At 37.4% G+C, this 19,553-nt stretch overlaps 1 protein-coding gene across 2 annotated transcripts; it reads right to left on the minus strand.

Moving 5' to 3' along the window:
• Nucleotides 1-1,894: 1,894 nt before the first annotated feature.
• On the minus strand, nucleotides 1,895-19,095 carry CLDN12 (claudin 12). 2 transcript variants are annotated; one of them, XM_068549148.1, is made up of 3 exons: nucleotides 18,395-19,095; nucleotides 10,199-10,288; nucleotides 1,895-5,165 (listed from the first exon to the last, which is right to left on the minus strand). In XM_068549148.1, the coding sequence occupies exon 3, from the start codon at nucleotides 5,130-5,132 to the stop codon at nucleotides 4,398-4,400; it is 735 nt and encodes a 244-aa protein (XP_068405249.1). In that variant the 5' UTR covers nucleotides 5,133-5,165; nucleotides 10,199-10,288; nucleotides 18,395-19,095; the 3' UTR covers nucleotides 1,895-4,397. The 2 variants fall into 2 exon arrangements, with proteins under 2 accessions (XP_068405249.1, XP_068405248.1); XM_068549147.1 differs by lacking the exon at nucleotides 18,395-19,095 and adding an exon at nucleotides 11,750-11,827.
• Between the last annotated feature and the right edge of the window lie 458 nt (nucleotides 19,096-19,553).

Consider the following 19,553-nt stretch of genomic DNA (forward strand, 5'->3'; position numbering starts at 1 on the left):
ATGACTACTAGGCAGGCTATAGTTGTGCTTTTTCTCTCTGAGTTCCACAGTCCTGCACTGAGGTTTTAAAGGGCTCTGGCATGCTATGTCACTGACAGAGAACCTTCCTGGGCTGGAGGGTGGTGAGACACCCACCAGGACAGGGAGAATGACCTTCTCCTAGAAAGGTTACTCCAGTGTGGGGCAGGGGAAAGAAGGGGAGATAGCCCTTAGGCTAACCTATCAGTATACTTCAGGATTGAAGATACTGCTAAGCAATGAAATGGGACAGCTAATTAAGATCCCATGAGTCCTGTGGTTCTGTCACTTTGATTTACATCTCTTCTGCAAGGACCTTTCCTTTTTATTTTTCCCAGAGAAACCTGACACAGCTCTTCAAGTTCTCTCCTAAAAGAGTTACTGTAGGAAATATTTTAGAGACAACTTAGGCTGTAAGGTTTTATGCTTTTCTATTAAAATGAAGAGGTGTGAGATCAGGAGAGGTAGAGGAGGAGGCAAAAAGTAAAAGTGGAACTGACAAACTACACGCTTCCTCAAGATTAGTCTCAAGCTATGTATTTTTAATGGAAACACCACAAAAGCAATGATCTGACCTTCTTGTTGCATATTAGAAGGTGCATGGTGTTGGTTTGTTGTATTGGTGATAAATTTAATCACTTGGTTAAGGCTGTGTCTGCCAAGTTTATCCACTAATAAAGTTACTACTTTTCCCTCCGAAATTAGTAATTTGTGGAGCAGTATTTTGAGACAACGTAAATATCCTCTTTCTCATCAAACTTTCACCAACTAGTTTCAATTCTATTGATGTTTTCCCAACTCCATCTATTTTTCCATATTTATTTGGTATTTTACTGTAAGAAACAACTTTTCTTTCTTCCCATTTGTATCAGTAGGGATGCATGGATTTTTGCTTTATTTAATGGATTCTAACCCATTACTATTATTTTGATGCTCAGATTGTCCCAGATTTGGCCAGTGGGAACCTCTGTAAGCCGGCTTCTGTGTAATTGGATAAGTCCCCATCATTCTTTGACCATTTCCTTTACGGAAGACGATGTGTTGGGCTCATCTTGTACTTTCCCTACCCCAGGAGTGGAATCGGTCTTTTCTCCAAGGAGCTCTGTGTAGGGTTTTTTTAAAAACACTGGTCTTGGATAGTGGTTGCAAGGCATCTATATTTCTCACTTCTGGTTGGTAAATCAGTCTCTTGTGAATTTGGTTAGCATGAAGAGTTTCTCTAGCATTTCAGCCACCCTCAGTGAGACTGTGCAACCAAGGGGCAGACTCCGGACTGTGGTGCGTTAGTATAATCAGCTATGGGGATGGCCAGCTTGAAGCAGCTTTGGATTTCCAGTGCAATGTACGGCTCTGGCATCTAATGTCCCACCAGAGAGCCTTGGGTTCAGTAAGGAGTGCTTGTGAATGCTCTCACCAGGAGGCAGAAAACTAAGAGCTCATTCCAGGCTCCAGAAATTCTGAGGTGACTTACCTGTTAGGACTGCTTTTCCTGTTAACCTCGAGTTCTGAAGAGTAAGGAAAGATCCTCCCACTTAACCATTTGAGAACTCCCAATCTACAAGATCACAGACCGCTGAAACACTCCATTGATGAGGCAAGTCTGGCACATTTGACTTTATTTGGTGTTTTTTTTGTGGAATGTTGAAATAGTCCAGTGAACTCCAAAGACCACTCTTAGAATTGAAGGGTCCTGATGCTTCTGAAATAATAATGCCAAGTTTTCCAATTCCATTCCAATTGCTATTCTACAGGGCTTTAAATGGTGCTGTGTCTTTTTCAATTTGCACATATTTGAGAAACATTTCTCAAAATATTTCAACTTAAAGCACTGACGAAATGAGGATAGAAACAGAAACTTGTAAAAATACATCTTTTAATAAACATCAAGTACAGTGCAGTTTTATCGAGGTTTTACATTGCAGTTTACAGCAAACATATTATCTGTTATAGTGTATATTTATTTACAAGTAAAGTAAGCTCAGGGTTTTTTTCTCCCATGGTTGGATAAACCAAATCTGGTGGATCATACTACATTTAAGGTTTTCCAAGCTTCTGTAAAAGGCCTTTAACATTAAGAGACTTGCAACAACAAAAAAAGATATCCCCCATCACAATGATAGACTGATGAATGCTCAAAAGTTATTAAAAAGAATTATAAATACTTGATTTCCTTTGATGGCTTTGAAGAATAGCTCCTGATAGCAAATCTGAAATATTAATGACAGTAAGGGAAACAATTGTTTCTTTTGCCAAGTGAATCTATAATAAATACTAATTAGAGGCTACAGATTATGAAAAGAATCCGAAAGATTCTTACAGGAAAAGTTTAACATTTTATATACATGATCCCATGGACTAAAAACTGTCTAGAATATTAATGGCTGAGTCTGCTTTTAACATTGTTTATACAAAGAATGGTGGAATTCGACACTTTTGGACAATTTCAGTGAGAGAGGGGACAGAAATTAATTAGCAAAGGGGGAAATTAATATTAATCTCAAAATTCTACCTGACGCTGTCTTGGAATGATCAAGACTCAGCTATATCTGAGAAGAATTAAAACAACTGAAGGAAATCAGAAGCTATAGCTAAGAAAACCATAGTTTTGCATGCTTTCAACTGATGGCATTTAAAAATTATACAACTGTATTTACTTGCTATGTACATAAACTAGTGTTTGGAATTAGAAACAAAAGTACCATTTACGTCCACAGAAGTACCAGAAGCATACTCAGATTTGCAGAAGAGGCACAATAATCTGTTAACATGCAACTAGCTGTCTGTGAAATTTGTAATGGATAATAGAACAAAATCCCCATGAACATAGTACTAATGTGTAGCAAATTACATCAAATAAACAGCTCAAATTCATAAGGGTAAACACCCAATATCCCTGAATTTCTAAGCATTCATCTCGGTGTTAACATGGTTTCCTCTAAATGTTACCCCATTAGAAAGATTTTAAATATTCCTCCCTCTTTAATACATCATCATACTTTCAGAGGTGAAAAGGGAACAATTTAATCTTTACCACTTTTGCCCATCCATTCTTATGAATCTGATATCATGTTATTACAGTGTCTAGGCTAATGTAGGTGCTCTAAAGGATCCAACAAACTGAATTTCTGGGTTCCAAATATTGCTGGTATTGTACAATAAGCCTGTCTGCCAGAAAGCCATGTCTCTGGGTGAAATATATTACTAGATCAATGCTTGAGAAGTGAAGACCAGCTGCCACTGAAGTCAGACTGTTCCCTAATTGTCAGATAACAGTTTGATCTTCTCTATTTAATTAAAATTTCTTAGTAGATGGGACCAGACCTCATACTTTGCATGTATCCTCTATAGCACCTAGTAAAGTGTTGGGCAAAGATATATCCTCAAGGAAATAATCGGTGATGGGGGCAGGAACTGAATCAAGGGTGAATGCGGTCATGGTGAAGCCATGCCTCACTTCACCCATCACCCAAAAGGCAGCCACCAGAATGAATCTCTGATGTTGTCACTGAAGAACAGATGCTTGTCCCCTACCACTGTCTAAAGGAGAACTAACCACTCGGGCCTCTTTATTTCTTTCTCTTAATCACTAAGAGATTATACGTGGGCATGAGTACCACTTGGTGGATGATATCTGGAGAAAAGTTTTTCTGCCTCAGAGGAAGCACCAATCCATCACATGGCACTTTAATAATATAACTTATAGAACTATTAACTTTTAAAATTATGTTAAATGTTATCCATACTAATAGATATTTTAAATGTTAGGCTTATTCTCTCTGACATCACTTAAAATACATTTTATTTTTAAACACAGGCATGAGGTAGAAGATTAGAACTCACAAAAGAAAGTCATCTTCAAAATACCGAACTCTATTCAATACAATTAGCCCCGAGAAAGAAGTAAGAAAAGTTACAGCCTAAGCTGGTAGACTGGCTACTGTTAAAATATTACCCTTACCTGAAAAAAAATTTTTAATTTGAAATTGCCCTTTTTTCCCAATTTAAGGTACTATACCAAAAGGACAATACACATTCTGAAATACTCATAAGGATCGCTTATAAGAGCTTCTCTTAGCGATCATTTTTTACTATGTTGCTCTAAATCACCTCAATTGAGACACAGGTCCTTTCCACCGAAATAACTGATCAGATATCAACCTGGAGGTTAAAAATCCTTCTAGCATAAGAAGATAAAAGGAATGATTCACATTTAAATATTGTACTTTTCATAAAAACTAGCAGCACTTCATCTTACTAAGACATACTAATTTGGCTTCACTGACTGATCAGAAACAAAGGAAAATGTATATAGGTCCAAAATAGCTCCTTGCACAAGGGAAATGTGAGGCTACAAGTTTTCTTTAGCAACTATTTCCCCACTAGGTGGTGTGTGAAACTACTGGAATGTCGATTTCTATGGCAGAGAGGCGGGAGCGTGCTGAATAGGGCTGTGAATATGTATGCATACTGGGAGGATGGGAGTACAGCGGTTGCCAGAAAGGAGAAGGCAAAGATTTGCATGCACAGTACCAAATAAACAGTAGAAGGGAAGTCGTAAACAAGCCCCCAGCACTAGCAATAGTGACATACACTGCATAGTCAAACATAAAGACTGGCTCGAACTTCTTGTTCAGATGGATGTTATAAAAGATGACCCAGATGGATGGGGAGAGGCTCACAGTACCTGCCAGGAAAAACAGCAGCCCGGCCACCAGATGGCAACCGGCACTATTGACCAGACACTTGGCCAGTTTGATGTTGGGCACCGAGGACCTGAAGGCGGTGTTACACATTCCAATCAGGCAGAGCAGCAGGGCCCCCGTTGCAATCAGGATGCTGAGGGGCAGAGCAAACTGGAGGACCCGCAGGTCCAGCTGGTCAACTGATGAGTACCAAGTAGTGTCGTACATCAGGCAGTCATTGCCCCCGTCATACCGGGCACACTTCACCCACAGGCCTGTGTAAACAGTCAGGTTCTTCTCATTTCTGTTGAACGTGATCAGTCGTAATTTTCTCCAGTTGGGAAGCAGAGTCCCCGCAAAGAGGCCTGCTACCGAGGCGATCCCACACAGGAAGGAGAGGACCGTGGCTGCATGGACATCCCGACAGCCCATGGCAGGCAGGCTTGTGCAGTACTGCCAGTCAGACTAGGGGGTGACACACAAGAGGACAAATCATGAGGGGACAGTAGGAGAGCACGGTGCTGACTGGAAACACAACCAATGACATCAATGCAAACAGGGAAATTCTGTCCCTTGTCTCCTCTCCATGTACAATATGAATGTATATAAGCACACACGCATGTGACCTCAGAGCACAGCTGCACACACACACGATTGCTTACTACTGCCTGGGTCATATAGCAACTAAAGTCTTCACACATGAGTATTTTTCTACACAGTGAATCAGAGGAACAACCAAAATAATTTCAGATTCTCTTAACATCACATCAGAAATTCTCTCAGTTGTCCAAAATCACTCATTCAACAACCACATTTCAAGCACTTTGATGTGTCAGACACTCAAATATATAGGGTCAAAGCACTCATCAACCATCAACTACAAACAACACAAATTTGGCTTCAAATGCTCACGCAAATGTAAAATGAGACCAGCATAAAAGACAAAGGCATAGGGAAAGAAGCACTACAGGGCAGCAGAGTGGTTGAGGGCAGACTCTGAGCCAGACTGCTTGGGTTCCAATCCCCAATTACTCACTTACTAGCCAAGTGACCAAAGTCACCTTGGGTCAACAACAATACTTCTGTGTGCCTCATTTTCCTCATCTGTAAAATGGGAAAAGTAACTGTGCCTACAGCACAGGGTTTTCTAAGTATTCAATGAGTTAATATAATGTCAAATGCTTAAAGTTACATCTGGTGCCTTGTAAGTGTGATGCAAGCGTTAACTACTTCTTAGCACTCAGTGATCAGCTCAGTGCTTGGCATCCTGGAGCAGTTCAAAGAACATCTGTTGAATAAACGTTAAATTAAAAAAAAGCAAACATCTCATTCCTATATACCAGGCATACCAGAAAATCACAAAACGTAAATAGACTCCTCTCCAATGAGTTACTCAAAAGAAAAAGAGAGAACAAAGGTCCCTGAAATTATTCTACTCATCTACTTCCTGACTGGTTCAAGATGACGGGCATGCATTTCAGGTTATTAAACTATTGGTTATTGGTTATTATACTAATATACTATGATTGGTTAGTCTACTATTACTGCTCATATAAGATGAACGCAAAGATTTCTGAAGAAATGACAACCTATCTCTATTAATGCTATTATAAGGAAAAAGAAAAAAAGTAGCCAGGCCTTTCATCTCAAATTAAGAGGCTGTGTTCTTTTTCTGTATACAACAAATTATAAAAACCAGTATATTATTCAGCTTTATTTCTTCAAGAGTTTGAAACTCACTCTCCGAACACCACTCAAATATATTTTCTCTGCCTTCCATCATGCCTCCTATGAGACAACAGAACAGACTATTTTAATTTACTATATATTTAATGCAATCACATGAACTAGGAATAATTTTACTAGCAGAAAACATATACGTATGTGTACATACCTATCCACACACACACATATATAAGTGTACAATATAAAAATCAGAGTTTAAGCACAAGTGACCATTTTTTAAAGTCCTCAAGTTAAGCATAACTAGTTCTAAGTTTCTCTGTTCTTAGTTTCCTACTTGTTTATCATGCTGTCTTCTGTCAATATTACCAAAAGTAGTAATTGTTTAAAAAAATGTTATGGATGAAAATACTTCAAACAGAGGAATTATGGTCCTAATTTATTTTTTTCCTGCACATTTTAAATGCTAATTTTAGCAACCATCCAACCACCTTAGTCCAACAATGGAAACTCTGGTGCAAGTTTGAGGATGTCTACCCTGGAAAATGCCACTACTGTTGTCAGTCTCTAGAATCCAGCTTCCTGTTGGTTTCTGCTCATTCGCCTGTCCCCCCAGTATACTGTAAGTAACTTGCACAGTGCCTGGCACAAGAGTCATTTTAGGAATATTTGAATAAATAAATACTGGGCCCCGACCCAAGGCCGCAGCAACTCACAAAGGTAGGCTATTAATGACGTAGAACTGGACAAGGAAGTAGCCATTACTAAGCAAACATTCATTCAACAGGTATTTACTGAGTATCTAGCACATGCAAAACACTCTGTTAGGCCCTAGAGGGACACTGAGGCCATTAAGATCTGGACCTTGCCCCAGTGTGTTAACAGTCAGACTGAGGGAAAGAATATGCTGTTTTATAAGAACTCAAAATGCTGATAATGAAAGAGATGTCTGATTATTACATATCAAGTGATTATTGTTAGGTATTAAGCAAAGTGACCCAATAAGATACCTGTTCATAAAAATGTATCATTCAGTGTTAGAGAAAAACTGAGCAATGAAAGAGAATGAAGATTTAATCAACGTTGTAAAGACGTAAGAAAAAGGTTCCCCCAGTTTCTTTCAAAGCTTCAGAACTCCTTCAGATAACCCATGCAAAGTCCTAACCCAATCACAATTCCTTCCTGCTTTCAGAGGTAGGGGACAAATACTTGGAGTATCAATGTAATTGAGATTTCTTCAATCAAGCTGCCCTGTACCCCTGACTCCTACAACGCAAATGGAATGAGACACAAGATCAGTATGAATGACTTTGCTATTGATAAATAAATTTCTGTAGTTCTTAGCCTACAGACTATCAAATGACACTAATGAACAGAGGTGGGTCAATAGTCAATATCTATTTCAGTATCAAGTGTGTTCAAATTTATCCTGCATCGAATCAATACAAGTGTTATATCAGTCCACTGAATTTGCGTCTGCTGAAGTATTCTTAGCTCAGATCCCAGAGACTAACTAACAGTCCTATTTTAGAGAGCCAACAAGTATACCACGGCATTTTTCCGAAGGGAAATACTATTAACCTCTATTTAACTAAATTTCAGTCTCAGTGCTGGCATTAATGTCCTTGCTCTTTGTAACTTTCTTTGGCTGCTTTACTTTTTATACCCTGCTCTTAACTCCACATATGATTTGATGGTAAGTAGTATATCTCACTAGAGGGATAAAGTAACATTTTATAGGGATAGTTGGGAGAAGGAATATGTTTAGTGATTTAAAACTGAAAGATATTGCTGACTCTTACAGCTATACCAATTAATTTCGAATCTGGAATAATTTTTTCAAATGCAAATCTGATCATTTCACTACATTTCTTACCATTCAATAGCTTCCTATTGAATAGCTTCCTCAGAATAAAGTTTTAAATCTTTCCCATAGTTTCCAAAGTTTTAAATCCCACCATTTGGTTCCTGCCAGATTGTCAATCTCCTTATTGTGTCATTCTCCCACCTTACATATTACAGTCTATGTGGCCATACTGCTTTTCTTTTAACTTCTCAAATTTTGTTTTTCAATTTGGCTAAGGGCTTTTTCTCATGCTGTTTTTCCTCCTAGAACTTTCTTAATCCCATCCTATTCTTTGCTTAGCTAACTCGTACTCATCTTTATGGTTTTCAGGGAGTCTGGCCCTAAACCTTCCCTCTCTTCCCCCACCCTTCACCTTCCCCCTGCCCCTAGTTACACGCTCTGGCTGCACCTTCGTACTTTTTCTTTGGTAGCAGTGATTATGCTTATATTCCCTGTTCAATGTTTATCTTTCTGACCAGACTGTAAATTTCAGGAGGACAGAGAGCCTTCTGTTTTATTCACAGTGTCCAACACTGGCACATAGAAGGCACTCAATTATTTGTTGAATGAATGAACAAACAAACAAATGGAAGGTCCATGTGAGTATGGTCAGGACACAGAAAGTTAAAAATTTGCTCTAGGATCAGTTCCACTCATTTCATTCATTCACACTCTGTGTTTTGAAGCCTTCAAACTGCTTCTAGAATGCTGCTTTCCATTCTTTATTGGCCAAAGCCTCTCATTTTTAAAAATAAAGTTCATTTTCTTCCCCCCAGAAACTTCCCAAGAAAGATGAGGCCATTCCCAGGTATTTATATACAGCCTATGCTTCTAGAAACACATATCTAAGTCTGGCGACACTGGTTAACTTCCACAGTGGTTAGAGATTCGATCAATTATGGCTCTGTTGATTCTCGTGTTTTCAACTTAACAGGTATGTTACATACAGGATTCGCCCCTTGCCATTAAGAGTGGTTCATGTATCAAATTAATGTTTGCTTATCAAAGTTAAACAATTTATTATATTTTTATTTATATTTCCTCTTTAAAATATTTCTCCCAATGAGGAAAAAAACATCTTTTTGCCATATGAAAACCCCTTATTAGCGACTGCAGCAAATGTGCAAGGCTAAGAACACACTTTAACAATCTGAGGCGCACCCATGAACACTAGCTGGCTGACAGTCTTGAGCTGGGTTGTATATACAGATGTTTGGGCTTGCTGTTTCCATCTGAGAGGCAGCTTGGTATTGTAACCCAGGCAACCACAAGACTCATATGCCAGTCATAAACCACCATTTGCAAACTGGGAAAGTCACCTATGTCCTCTGCATCTTAAATTTCTCAAATGTCCCCCAAGGTAGCTGTGAGATCATAAAGAGTAAAGCCCTTTGTAAAGCAGAATAGGATCAGGAATTTAAGTCTGTAATGATTATTGGTAGGTTTATCTGAGAGCATTCTCTCTGAGAGTAGTTACTGACCAAATCAGACAAGAACTCTGTTCAAAACACCCACTTCACATTTGTCATCTAACTGTTCCACAATGACTTGCAGAGAAGAAGATGGATAAATTTTTGTACACAATTAAAGGTTATCAAAGATATTTCAAATAAAAATATTTTCAAAAGAATATCTTTCCTGTGGTTTGGAATAGAGTTCAAAGAAGTTTGGAGCAGGAATAGTGGCTAAGAGCTTAAAGAATTACCAGATCCATTATTGTATTTTTTCAGGAACAATTCTAAGGAATAGATACATGAGAACACATCTGTAATAGCAGCTACATTAATCCTTGGTAGTAACACTAGCAGTCCCTTCTACCGTAATTTGGGTTTTCTTAGAAACTGTAGATCATCAACATAGCACTTGCAATGGAGGTTTGTCCTATAACTTTATTTTGTTAAACAAGAGAAAAAGTGTCATCTGATATATGGTAGCAAAAGGAAGAGATATAATCAAGGAATGCACTTACTCTTTGAGGTACTTGATAGTTCTAAAACAACTTTAATCAACTTAGAAGAAATATATGCACATCTGAACACACAGCACAGATGATCTGGACCTAAAGAAATAGGAAAAGTACTTCAGATTAATATGGTACTAGTTTAAAAACTCAATTTGAATTCACAGGGCATTAGGAAAAGTAATTAGCAATCATCTGAAACCAATGAAATCTTAAACCAAAAAAGGTGGTCAATGAGTTAAAAAAAAAAAGGCAGTTTGTTCTTAAATTCACACAATATCTATATGTGAGATACAGAAGAAAAAATTAACCCTCATTTTGTGATTTGAGAAGATAGGAAAAATAAGGATAAAAGTCACTTTACTGTCCTAGAAATAGATAATCAATATTTAATGAATTTTTTAGATCCTTTCATGACTATAGTGAAAGAATGGAGGGCCGATGAAACACTGTGTGATCAGTTGTCTTGGCATAAAAGACATTCATGATGTTTCTTTTATACCTTTTAAAAGGATACTGACAACAAAACTAGTCCAAGCTGATCTGCACTGTGCTTCCTAAAATTTGCATCTAGAATGTTTGAGTTTATAGTTCCACCAATAGCTCAACCCGCCATTTAAACGTTTCCATATATCTTTCTTACGCATCAACAACTTCCTCTTCAAACACTATTTACCTCAAATAGGAGGATGAGAAGGAAAACCTGTAAACACCTGAAAACTTCCTGGATTAATGCTACGTCACTAGCCCTACTACGATCATTAAGTAGAATGATGTTCCCAACAGTCTGCACAGAAGTGATTTCAATCAGGTGTTTTTTTTGTTTTTGCTTTTGTTTTTCTCCTTTCCAGATGTATGTCTGGGTTGGTTTCAAGCACAACTGCTCACTCCGAAGTTAAGTGAAATCATTTTTACAATAGAAAACACACAACAGGATCTCTGAGCAATCATTTTTAAGTGGGGTCACCAAGTCTGGCTTTCTAATGTCGTGACTAGCCTCTTGCAAAGCCTGTAACACAGAACTTGGGCTTCAGAGGAAAGCAAATCAAGCTTCCAGAGAAGCCTCCCCTCCACCCCCCACTCCCTTTGAGCTGTGTCCTCAGGAGCACCAGAGCGAGCAGAAAAAAGGAGGAAAAAAAAAAAAAGAGCTTTCCAGGTTAGAACCAGTGGAAAGAGACCGCAAAAGTGACTATGAACGCTCTCAGAAAAACCCATCTCTGCAACACTGAGTGGGCTGAACAGCGAGCAGGTCATCATTACACAACCAGCATGAGCTGCTGATTCAAAAATAGCAACCTGCAGCTCCACACCGCACACCCGGCCAGGCAAGTCCCAAGCCCCTGGCTGCCCCGACCAGACATCTAGACATTTTCATACTCCTGGGTCCAAAATAATTTTTTAGAGCTCTACCAAATACCTCCTCACTCAGTGTTCACGTCCGCAAATGTGGTCAGCATTTTTCAAGGCTAAATGACTCCCGTCGTTTAAGCAACCTTACACAAAATCCTCAACTACTTATGCAAAAGACCCAGAAATCGGAACATTCTTGACCAGACCTACCTGTTTCTCACATCCAGAGCATTTTACTCGCCCACACTGAGGAACCTCTTAGACCGTCTCCCTCTCCACGTCCCAGGAAGTGCGTTCCCAGTGAGCCACACCAGAGGCTTCTGGGACTCGTAGTCAGGTTCCCTAAACCATAATGCCCTGGATGACTGGGAGACTACAATTCCCAAAATCCACTGGGCAGGCAGTCCCAGGCAATATCCTGGGACCACTTCCTGCCCTCTGCTCCGCTTCCCACCTCCACCATTCCTCTAGCTCCTTCAGTTCCATGCAGATTTGAGTTATAGGTCTAAAAAACAGTTAACGGAAACAAAACTAAAAATAGTTTTGAGTTGGGTACCAAAGTAAATATTTCCCACTAATGATTTATTTACCACTTTCAGTGGGAAAGGGGGAGGGAGGGTCAGAGTGTTTTTTTGTTTTTATATCATTTTTTTTTTCCACCTGCTGTTTCTCAAGTAACTTTAATTCAAAACAATCAATATGCCATTGAGGTATATTTGGAGGTGGCCTGCCCTGGGCAGATGCTGAAGTGTCATGATCACACATACACATAAATGGAGATAAAGTAAATGTGGCAAATACTGATAATCGTTAAATCTAGAGAGAGTAAGTATATGGGTGTTCATTGTACTATTCAAATTCTCTGTCCCTTTGAACATTTTCAAAATAAAATGTTTGAGAAAAAGCATCATAGTTTTAAATGAAAGTAAAGGATGGCATCCATCCCTATCCCACTCTGCCGCGGTATGACCTTGGGCAAGTTAAATAACCTCTTTGTACCTCAGGATCTCATCTGTAATAATAATGTATTTATATCAGAAACTATGGTGAGGATTAAATGAGTTACTATACATAAACAGTATACGCATCTAACACACAATAAGGACTTTACATATTTGCTATTTCCATTTGACATTTTTGTGTTGCTCTAGTAACGGGACTATGTGTTAGTATGAAAAAGGCTACTATCTGTGCACTGCTACCACTTTCTCATCTTCCGTACTGCTTCGGAGGATGTAAGGTGATTTAAGGCCACAAGCAATCCAATCCCAAAGCCAGACCTCAAGATGTAACAATGAGAAAGAGGGACAGCATTGGGTGGTAAAAGGATCTCTGGGTACAGAAAGGCTCTGGGCTCCAGGCCAGCTCTGGCAATAGCAGATGGATTATGACGATATGACACAGGATTCTTTGCTCTGAACTTCAGTTCTCTTATCTATAAAACTGAATTGAATCAAATAACTGTGTACAAAATCATTTTATAATTTATTTCCCAGTCATTGATGAATACTACCTTGTTAGCAGACTTTAGCTGAGATGTATATGTAGTTGATAATATGTTTTTTTAAAGCTATAAAAGGAAGGGAAGACAACCCTATTTTTAGACTTATTGATCAAGTTCAGGTCTATGGTTAGCCTGCCTTTGGTATGGAAAAGATGAAATGAAATACTTACATGCCCTAGTGGGACTAGAATGTTGGAATATCATTCTCAGAAGTACTTTAGGTAAGACTTTGAGCAATTAACAATCCTGGCTTCCAAGTTCACTGCAATATACTGTTCATCTCCAAAATTCTATGAAGATTCTCATTTGGTTTTTCTATTAGTTTCCTATTGCTGCTTCAACAAATTACCACAAACTCAGTGGCTTAAAACACCACAAATTTATTATCTTACAGTTCTGGAGGTCAGAAATCTGACAGGGTCTCCCTGGGCTAGAATCAAGGTGTGAGCTGTGTTTTTTTCTGGAAGCAAGAGCTGTGTTTTTTTCTGGAAGCTCCAGGGAAATCTCCTTTTCCTTCTACTTCTCCAGTTCCTGAGGACACCTTCATTCCTTAGCTTGTGGCCCCCTTCCATCTTCAAACCCAGCAATGACTGGTTGAGTCTTTCAACATCTAAATCACTTCACCCTACATTCTTCTGCCTCCCTCTTCTAGCTTTTAAGAACCCTTGTGATTAAAATTGACCCATCTGGACTACCCAGGATAATTTTTCTATTTTTATGGTCATCTGACTTGCAACCTTAATTCTGTAACAGAGCATATTCAGATTCCAGAGAGGAGGAGGACATCTTTAGGGGACTATTATTCTGCCTACTACAGTCACTAATAACCTCTTTCTGCTTGAATCCAAAGGCTTCTTTTGGGTCCTAATTCTCTTCCACCGGCTTCAGGTCCACATTACACAATTCAGACCACCTTTTTTCCCTAAACTTTTCTTCCTTGGATATGGAAACATCAACATTTCTACCTTTCTTCTAGTTTATCTGATTAATTCACTGTCCACCAGCTGCTTTCACTTCTTCACATTAAGATATTTTAACAGTTTCCTTACATATATTATCAATTAAAAAAATAATAGATAACACTGAATATATACCAAGCACTTTTTCATGGACTCTCTAATTTAATCACCATAAACTCATATTAATGACAAAGAAATTGAGATGCAGAAAGGTTAAATAATTTGCCCAAAGTCAAGAAGTAGTTAAGTGGTAGATCTTCCTAAAAGGTGGCTGTCACTATTCAGAATTCTCCAGACTCAGGACAGTTTCCTATTTTTGGATTTCTGCCTCTGAGATCTTACTTAAATCTAAATGCTCATTGAAGCTATTCCTGAACTTGAAATGACCTCATACTATCCTCTTTGCTCACTCAAATCCTACCTACCTCCCCCCTGCTCTGAATATTTGTATCTTCTCTAAACTACATAGTAAACTACATAGTTCAACCTCAAATTGTAAATTAACTTGCACACACTGTTCCTTTTCCAGTCATATCTCACCATAGTATTTCTCCAACTCCATGACTGAAATTCAGCAAATTTAGATTAATGAAAAAACCCATAAACTTGTTTTTAGAGGAGACTGTCAAATAAAAATAATAGATAACATTATAATTGGGAAGTTGGCAAGTATAGTTGGGAAGTAAATTTTTACTATTAGTTGGGAAGTGTAGAAAGAAAAGAAGGGAAGCATTGTGGGTTGGATATGTCCCTCAAAAATTCATCTACTGAGGCCTTAACTCCCTCAGCATACATCAGGATATAACGTTATTTGGAGATAGGGTCTTTACAGAGGTAATCAAGTTAAAAAGAGATCCTTAGTATTAGCCTTAATCCAATATGACTGGTTTCCTTAGGAAGAGGGGAAATCTGAAGACAACCTCACACACAGAATGCCATGCAAGGATGAAGGCAGAAATTGGGGTGATGCTTCTATAGGCCAAGGAACGCCAAAGATTGCCAGCTAACCACTACACACTAGGCGAATGGCATGGAAGATTCTCTCTCCACGGCTCTCTGAAGGAATTAACCCTGTTGGCACCTTTATCTCCAACTTCCAGCTTCTAGAACTGTGAGACAGAAGATTTCTGCGGTTTAAGTCCTCAGTTTGTGGTACTTTGTTATGGCAGCCTTAGCAAGCTAATACAGGAAATAAGGGAAGAAGGTTCTGGATAAATCAGGCAGTGAGATGTCACTTTAAAAACTGTTAGGCGAGCGAGCAAGGGCACCTGTTTCTTGTTTTCGCTTCCTCGTGCTGCAGCACGCAGAACGAGCTCCCCCTTGCTTGAAAAAAAAAAACTGTTAGGAACGTGTCATCTACTATAACATAGGTAGGATGACAGCACTTGTTCCTGATCTTTAATAAAGTTACTAGTGAAGAGGGGAGAGAGCCGGAAGGGGACAGGATTGTACAACAGAATTGGCTTAAAGTACAATAATTGAAGGCTTTTTCCTGGAATTGCTTGCAGGTGTTTTAAATCTTTTGTCTTTTACCATGCCTATTACCCCTCCTCCTACCACCACTATTTTTTGTATGGATTTTTTTTTTAACATCTTTATTGGAGTATAACTGCTTTACAATGGTGTGTTAGTTTCTGCTTTATACCCCGTTTTTAAAGAGAAACCTGTATGTTAAACATTTGATGAATGTGTTACAAATGTGGGATTATGACATTAATGGTTCTTTTAAGTTTGTGAGTTTTCTGGTTCATATTTTTATAGGAAAGGCCACGTGTGCTCAGTACTGTTCTTACTATTTCTCTTGACCCTGGGAGTAGTACCAGTTCACAGAAAGATTTGTTTTTGAAGCTGAGGCTCAATTATTATGCAGTACTCTTACTTCCCCCCCATTAGGATTTGGTTGACCAGGGACTTTTATTTACTCTATCATTTAATCATGCTTCAAATCCATCCAAAGCCATAAGCTTTTACTCAATGTCTGCTCTTGATTTAAAATATTTTCAATCTCCCTCAATTTGTAGCAAACCATATACAAATAAAACTGAAGCTATGTTTTAGCTTTATAATCATATCCTTTTTCTTAATATAAGAATATTACACCATGGCCTTCCTAAAGCCTTTTATACAGAAATAATACCAATAACAATGTTTGACAACAAATAAGAAAATGAAGGCACTAGTCAGAAGATACTGACAATTTCAGAAAAATATACTGAAATATGTGCCATGAACAAAGGAAGCTCTTGTCCTTTGCTTTCAACTTTCAATGCACTCAGAGTTTACAAAATAAACAGGAAAAAACTGCCTTGCTATATTTGCTCCAGAATTAGTTGTAATATAAATTGCATATCCTGTTCTTCAAATTCCAAGTATTTCAAAGGAAAGGACATGATTCAGATAACACCTATGCTTCACATAGCTTGGTATCTGGGTACCCCAAAAGATTTCACTTCTATTATGAACACTCTAATAATACACACAAAGGAGATTACTTACTTTGAAGTCTTCCAAATACCCAACAACTATTAATTAAGCAACTGTCTTACAATGAGAAACAGAAAAAAAAATTTTTAAATTAGGACAGCCTAAAATTAGTGGTTAGTTATAGTCAGAAAAGGTAGCTGAAATTGCCGCTGGCTTTTCATCCAACTGAGGCAATGAGCCCACCTTTTACTCCTAAGTTATCCACAAGGAAATACTCCAACTTTCCAACATACATACTTTTCTTTCATTTTTTTCTCCTTTTCTCATTTCTATTACCTATTTGATTTTGCTTTTCCTTCAGCTGGCTTGTGACACTCACTCAAAGCTAAAAAGAGTCCTCTGATACTTTCCCTCTACTTGCTACCTCCGATCACAAAACAGAAAAATAGAACACTTTCCTGAAATATTTCTTTAAGAAAAAAAAAATAGATATTTTTCATTATTAAACTCTGCAGTAAAGATTGTAGCATGTTGTCTGCCAATATTTATCAACTATGTTTATCTCTTAATTCTCAAGGTATATAAACTTTCGTAAGGCAAATACTTTTTTTTAGTTATAAAATATTTTAAAGCACGAAAAGGTTAAAAAAAACCCCAAAACACTCATGTACCTACCATCCAACTTAACAATTTGGACTTCAAAAAAAATGTTGCCATATTTTTGAAATTGTCTTTTGTATAAAGTTTACCAATTTATATTATTCCTCATTTTCATTTTGTTTTTTAAGCTATAACTTGTAAGTATATTTATATGCTGTTGCTTTGAAACATTATTTTTAATGCACCTTAATGGTATTACAAATTTCTCGATGGAACTTAACTTTGTTAACTGAACATTTATCTGAACTTTGCAAAAACCCTGTGAAGCTACTTGGAAAATACTCCACGTCTTTGTGTACATTTTTAGCAAGAAAAACAAATCAGTAGCTTTCATTAACTTTCTCTGACCTCTATCCTCACAAACCAAATGAACACTGAGCTAAAAGAAGACATAACTTTACAGGAAAACTAACTGGATAAATCCTGAAATAAAATACCCTTGACCTAATTTTGCCCATTATGAAAGCAGATTTTTCCCCTTGATTATATAATACATGTTTACCACTTAAAAGAAAACATTAATTTTACAAAAAGGTCATTTCGCTATGATAAATAATATGGATATATATTACAAAAAGAACAATAGGTTTCTCAAATTTTTTTTTTTCATAGGTGAAATCTTCAGAGCACAGATCCAACCTCACAGTACGGTATACTTAATACTTGACAGTGTCTGGTAGCATAAATTTGTAATTCACGATGGTAAATGAATCTGACATAGCAAGCTCTGCAAGAATGACTGGGACTTGGTAAAAATTTGTTAAACACAGTGTATTGATACCCTGGCCATTCAGTACTATAACAATTAAGGATCCAATTAAGGATTCAGTACTATAACAATACTTTTTAACAAAGAAGTATTAAGGACAAAATAAATGGCAGTTAAAATATTTATTTCAAAATAAATCTTTAAGTGTTTAAAATTTATTTTTATAAAATAAAAAAGGAATCCAGATTTTCTTCTTTCATTTAGAATAAAAATCAACCATCAGAAAAAGGTACATAGAGTACACTTTTGGTAAGAAGAAAATACAAATGATGGAACATTTTAGTGAGTTACATAAAATGTTCCAGTTAGTCGTGGAGTAGTAACCTGGGCAATACAGACACAACAAATAAGCTACAATTCCTCTTAGTCCTCAACACACATCTACTATCCTTTGCCACAGCAAAAAATAAGATTATGGTGTCAGAGCTTCAGAAATTCACCTGATCTAACGGTCATCACACTGCTACTTGTTCACACTTAGGAAATAATAGAAGTGAAAAAGAGAAAAATGACACTCAAGTCATAAATGTAAAACATACCCAATATGAAACATGGTCACTGTGATCAGTAAAGATGTTCAAATTCCAAACGCTTTCCTCGCTCTTACTCCTTTGCTGTAAAGCGCTCTAATCCCCTGCAGCTTCTGACGTTGAACGTGATATCCATGAGGGCAGCAGGTCCTGTCTATTCTCCTTAACACTGTACATGCAGCGCCCCGCACAGTGCCTGGCACAGGGGAGACACTCAATAAATAGCCGTGCAATGAAAAGAAACACAAGAAAAGCCAGTGATCTGGGGACTGGGATGGGAGGTGGGAGTGGGGAATAGAAAACAGAACAAATAAAAGTGAAATAACACTTGTAAGAAGTCACTCACATTGTCATATCCGAAGAAATTTAAGTAGAATGATAGTGACATTTTTATTTAATATTTATAGCCACAGGTTAAGGCTTCACTTAGCCTTAAATTCCAAAACAATTCCTAATAGTTTAAAAGTAGCACTGAAGAATAATTTTTAGAAGCTCATTAACTTGCTACTATTTTGTAAAAACCAAAAAACCTTGGAAAGTCTTATATAATGAACTCATTTAGGCAAAAAGATATATGCATTAAAAAATTCTGCAAGAACATGTGGTTTTCCCTGAGAACTGGAGAGCCTGATGCAGAAAGATGGGAACTTTTCTTTTTTACTTTATATGCTTTTGCACTGTTTAAATTTTATTTTATTTTACAATTAACATGTATATTTTATAATAAAATGCATTAAGAGAAAATGTATAATATGTAAGTATTTTTGAAAGTCAGGCAGAAATTTAGAAATTATAATCTCCTGAGAATATACTGATGATGGATAATACTGTTTAATATTGTACTTCCTATTTATTCTCTTTACTAAAATATGAAAGTAGACAGTGAAACAGACTAGGACACAATAAAATGAGACATACATCAGTGTGTCCAAAGCAAGAAAAAAATACTCTTATACTTAAGAAAGAAAAATTTCCAAAAGCTGAAATCACAAAGATCTATCTACTGATTATCAGTGGTCTTTATTGTCACTGAATATGTTCAAATTTAGGGTTTGAGGTTTTCCAAACTATTATATATTTAGTAGAACCAGGTACATGACAGACTTAAAGACAAACAAACAAAACCTAGTTGCTCATACGGAATCCTTTATATAATTAAAAAAATGAT

This window comes from Eschrichtius robustus, chromosome 8, assembly GCF_028021215.1.
Source record: "Eschrichtius robustus isolate mEscRob2 chromosome 8, mEscRob2.pri, whole genome shotgun sequence".
Lineage (NCBI taxonomy): Eukaryota > Metazoa > Chordata > Mammalia > Artiodactyla > Eschrichtiidae > Eschrichtius > Eschrichtius robustus.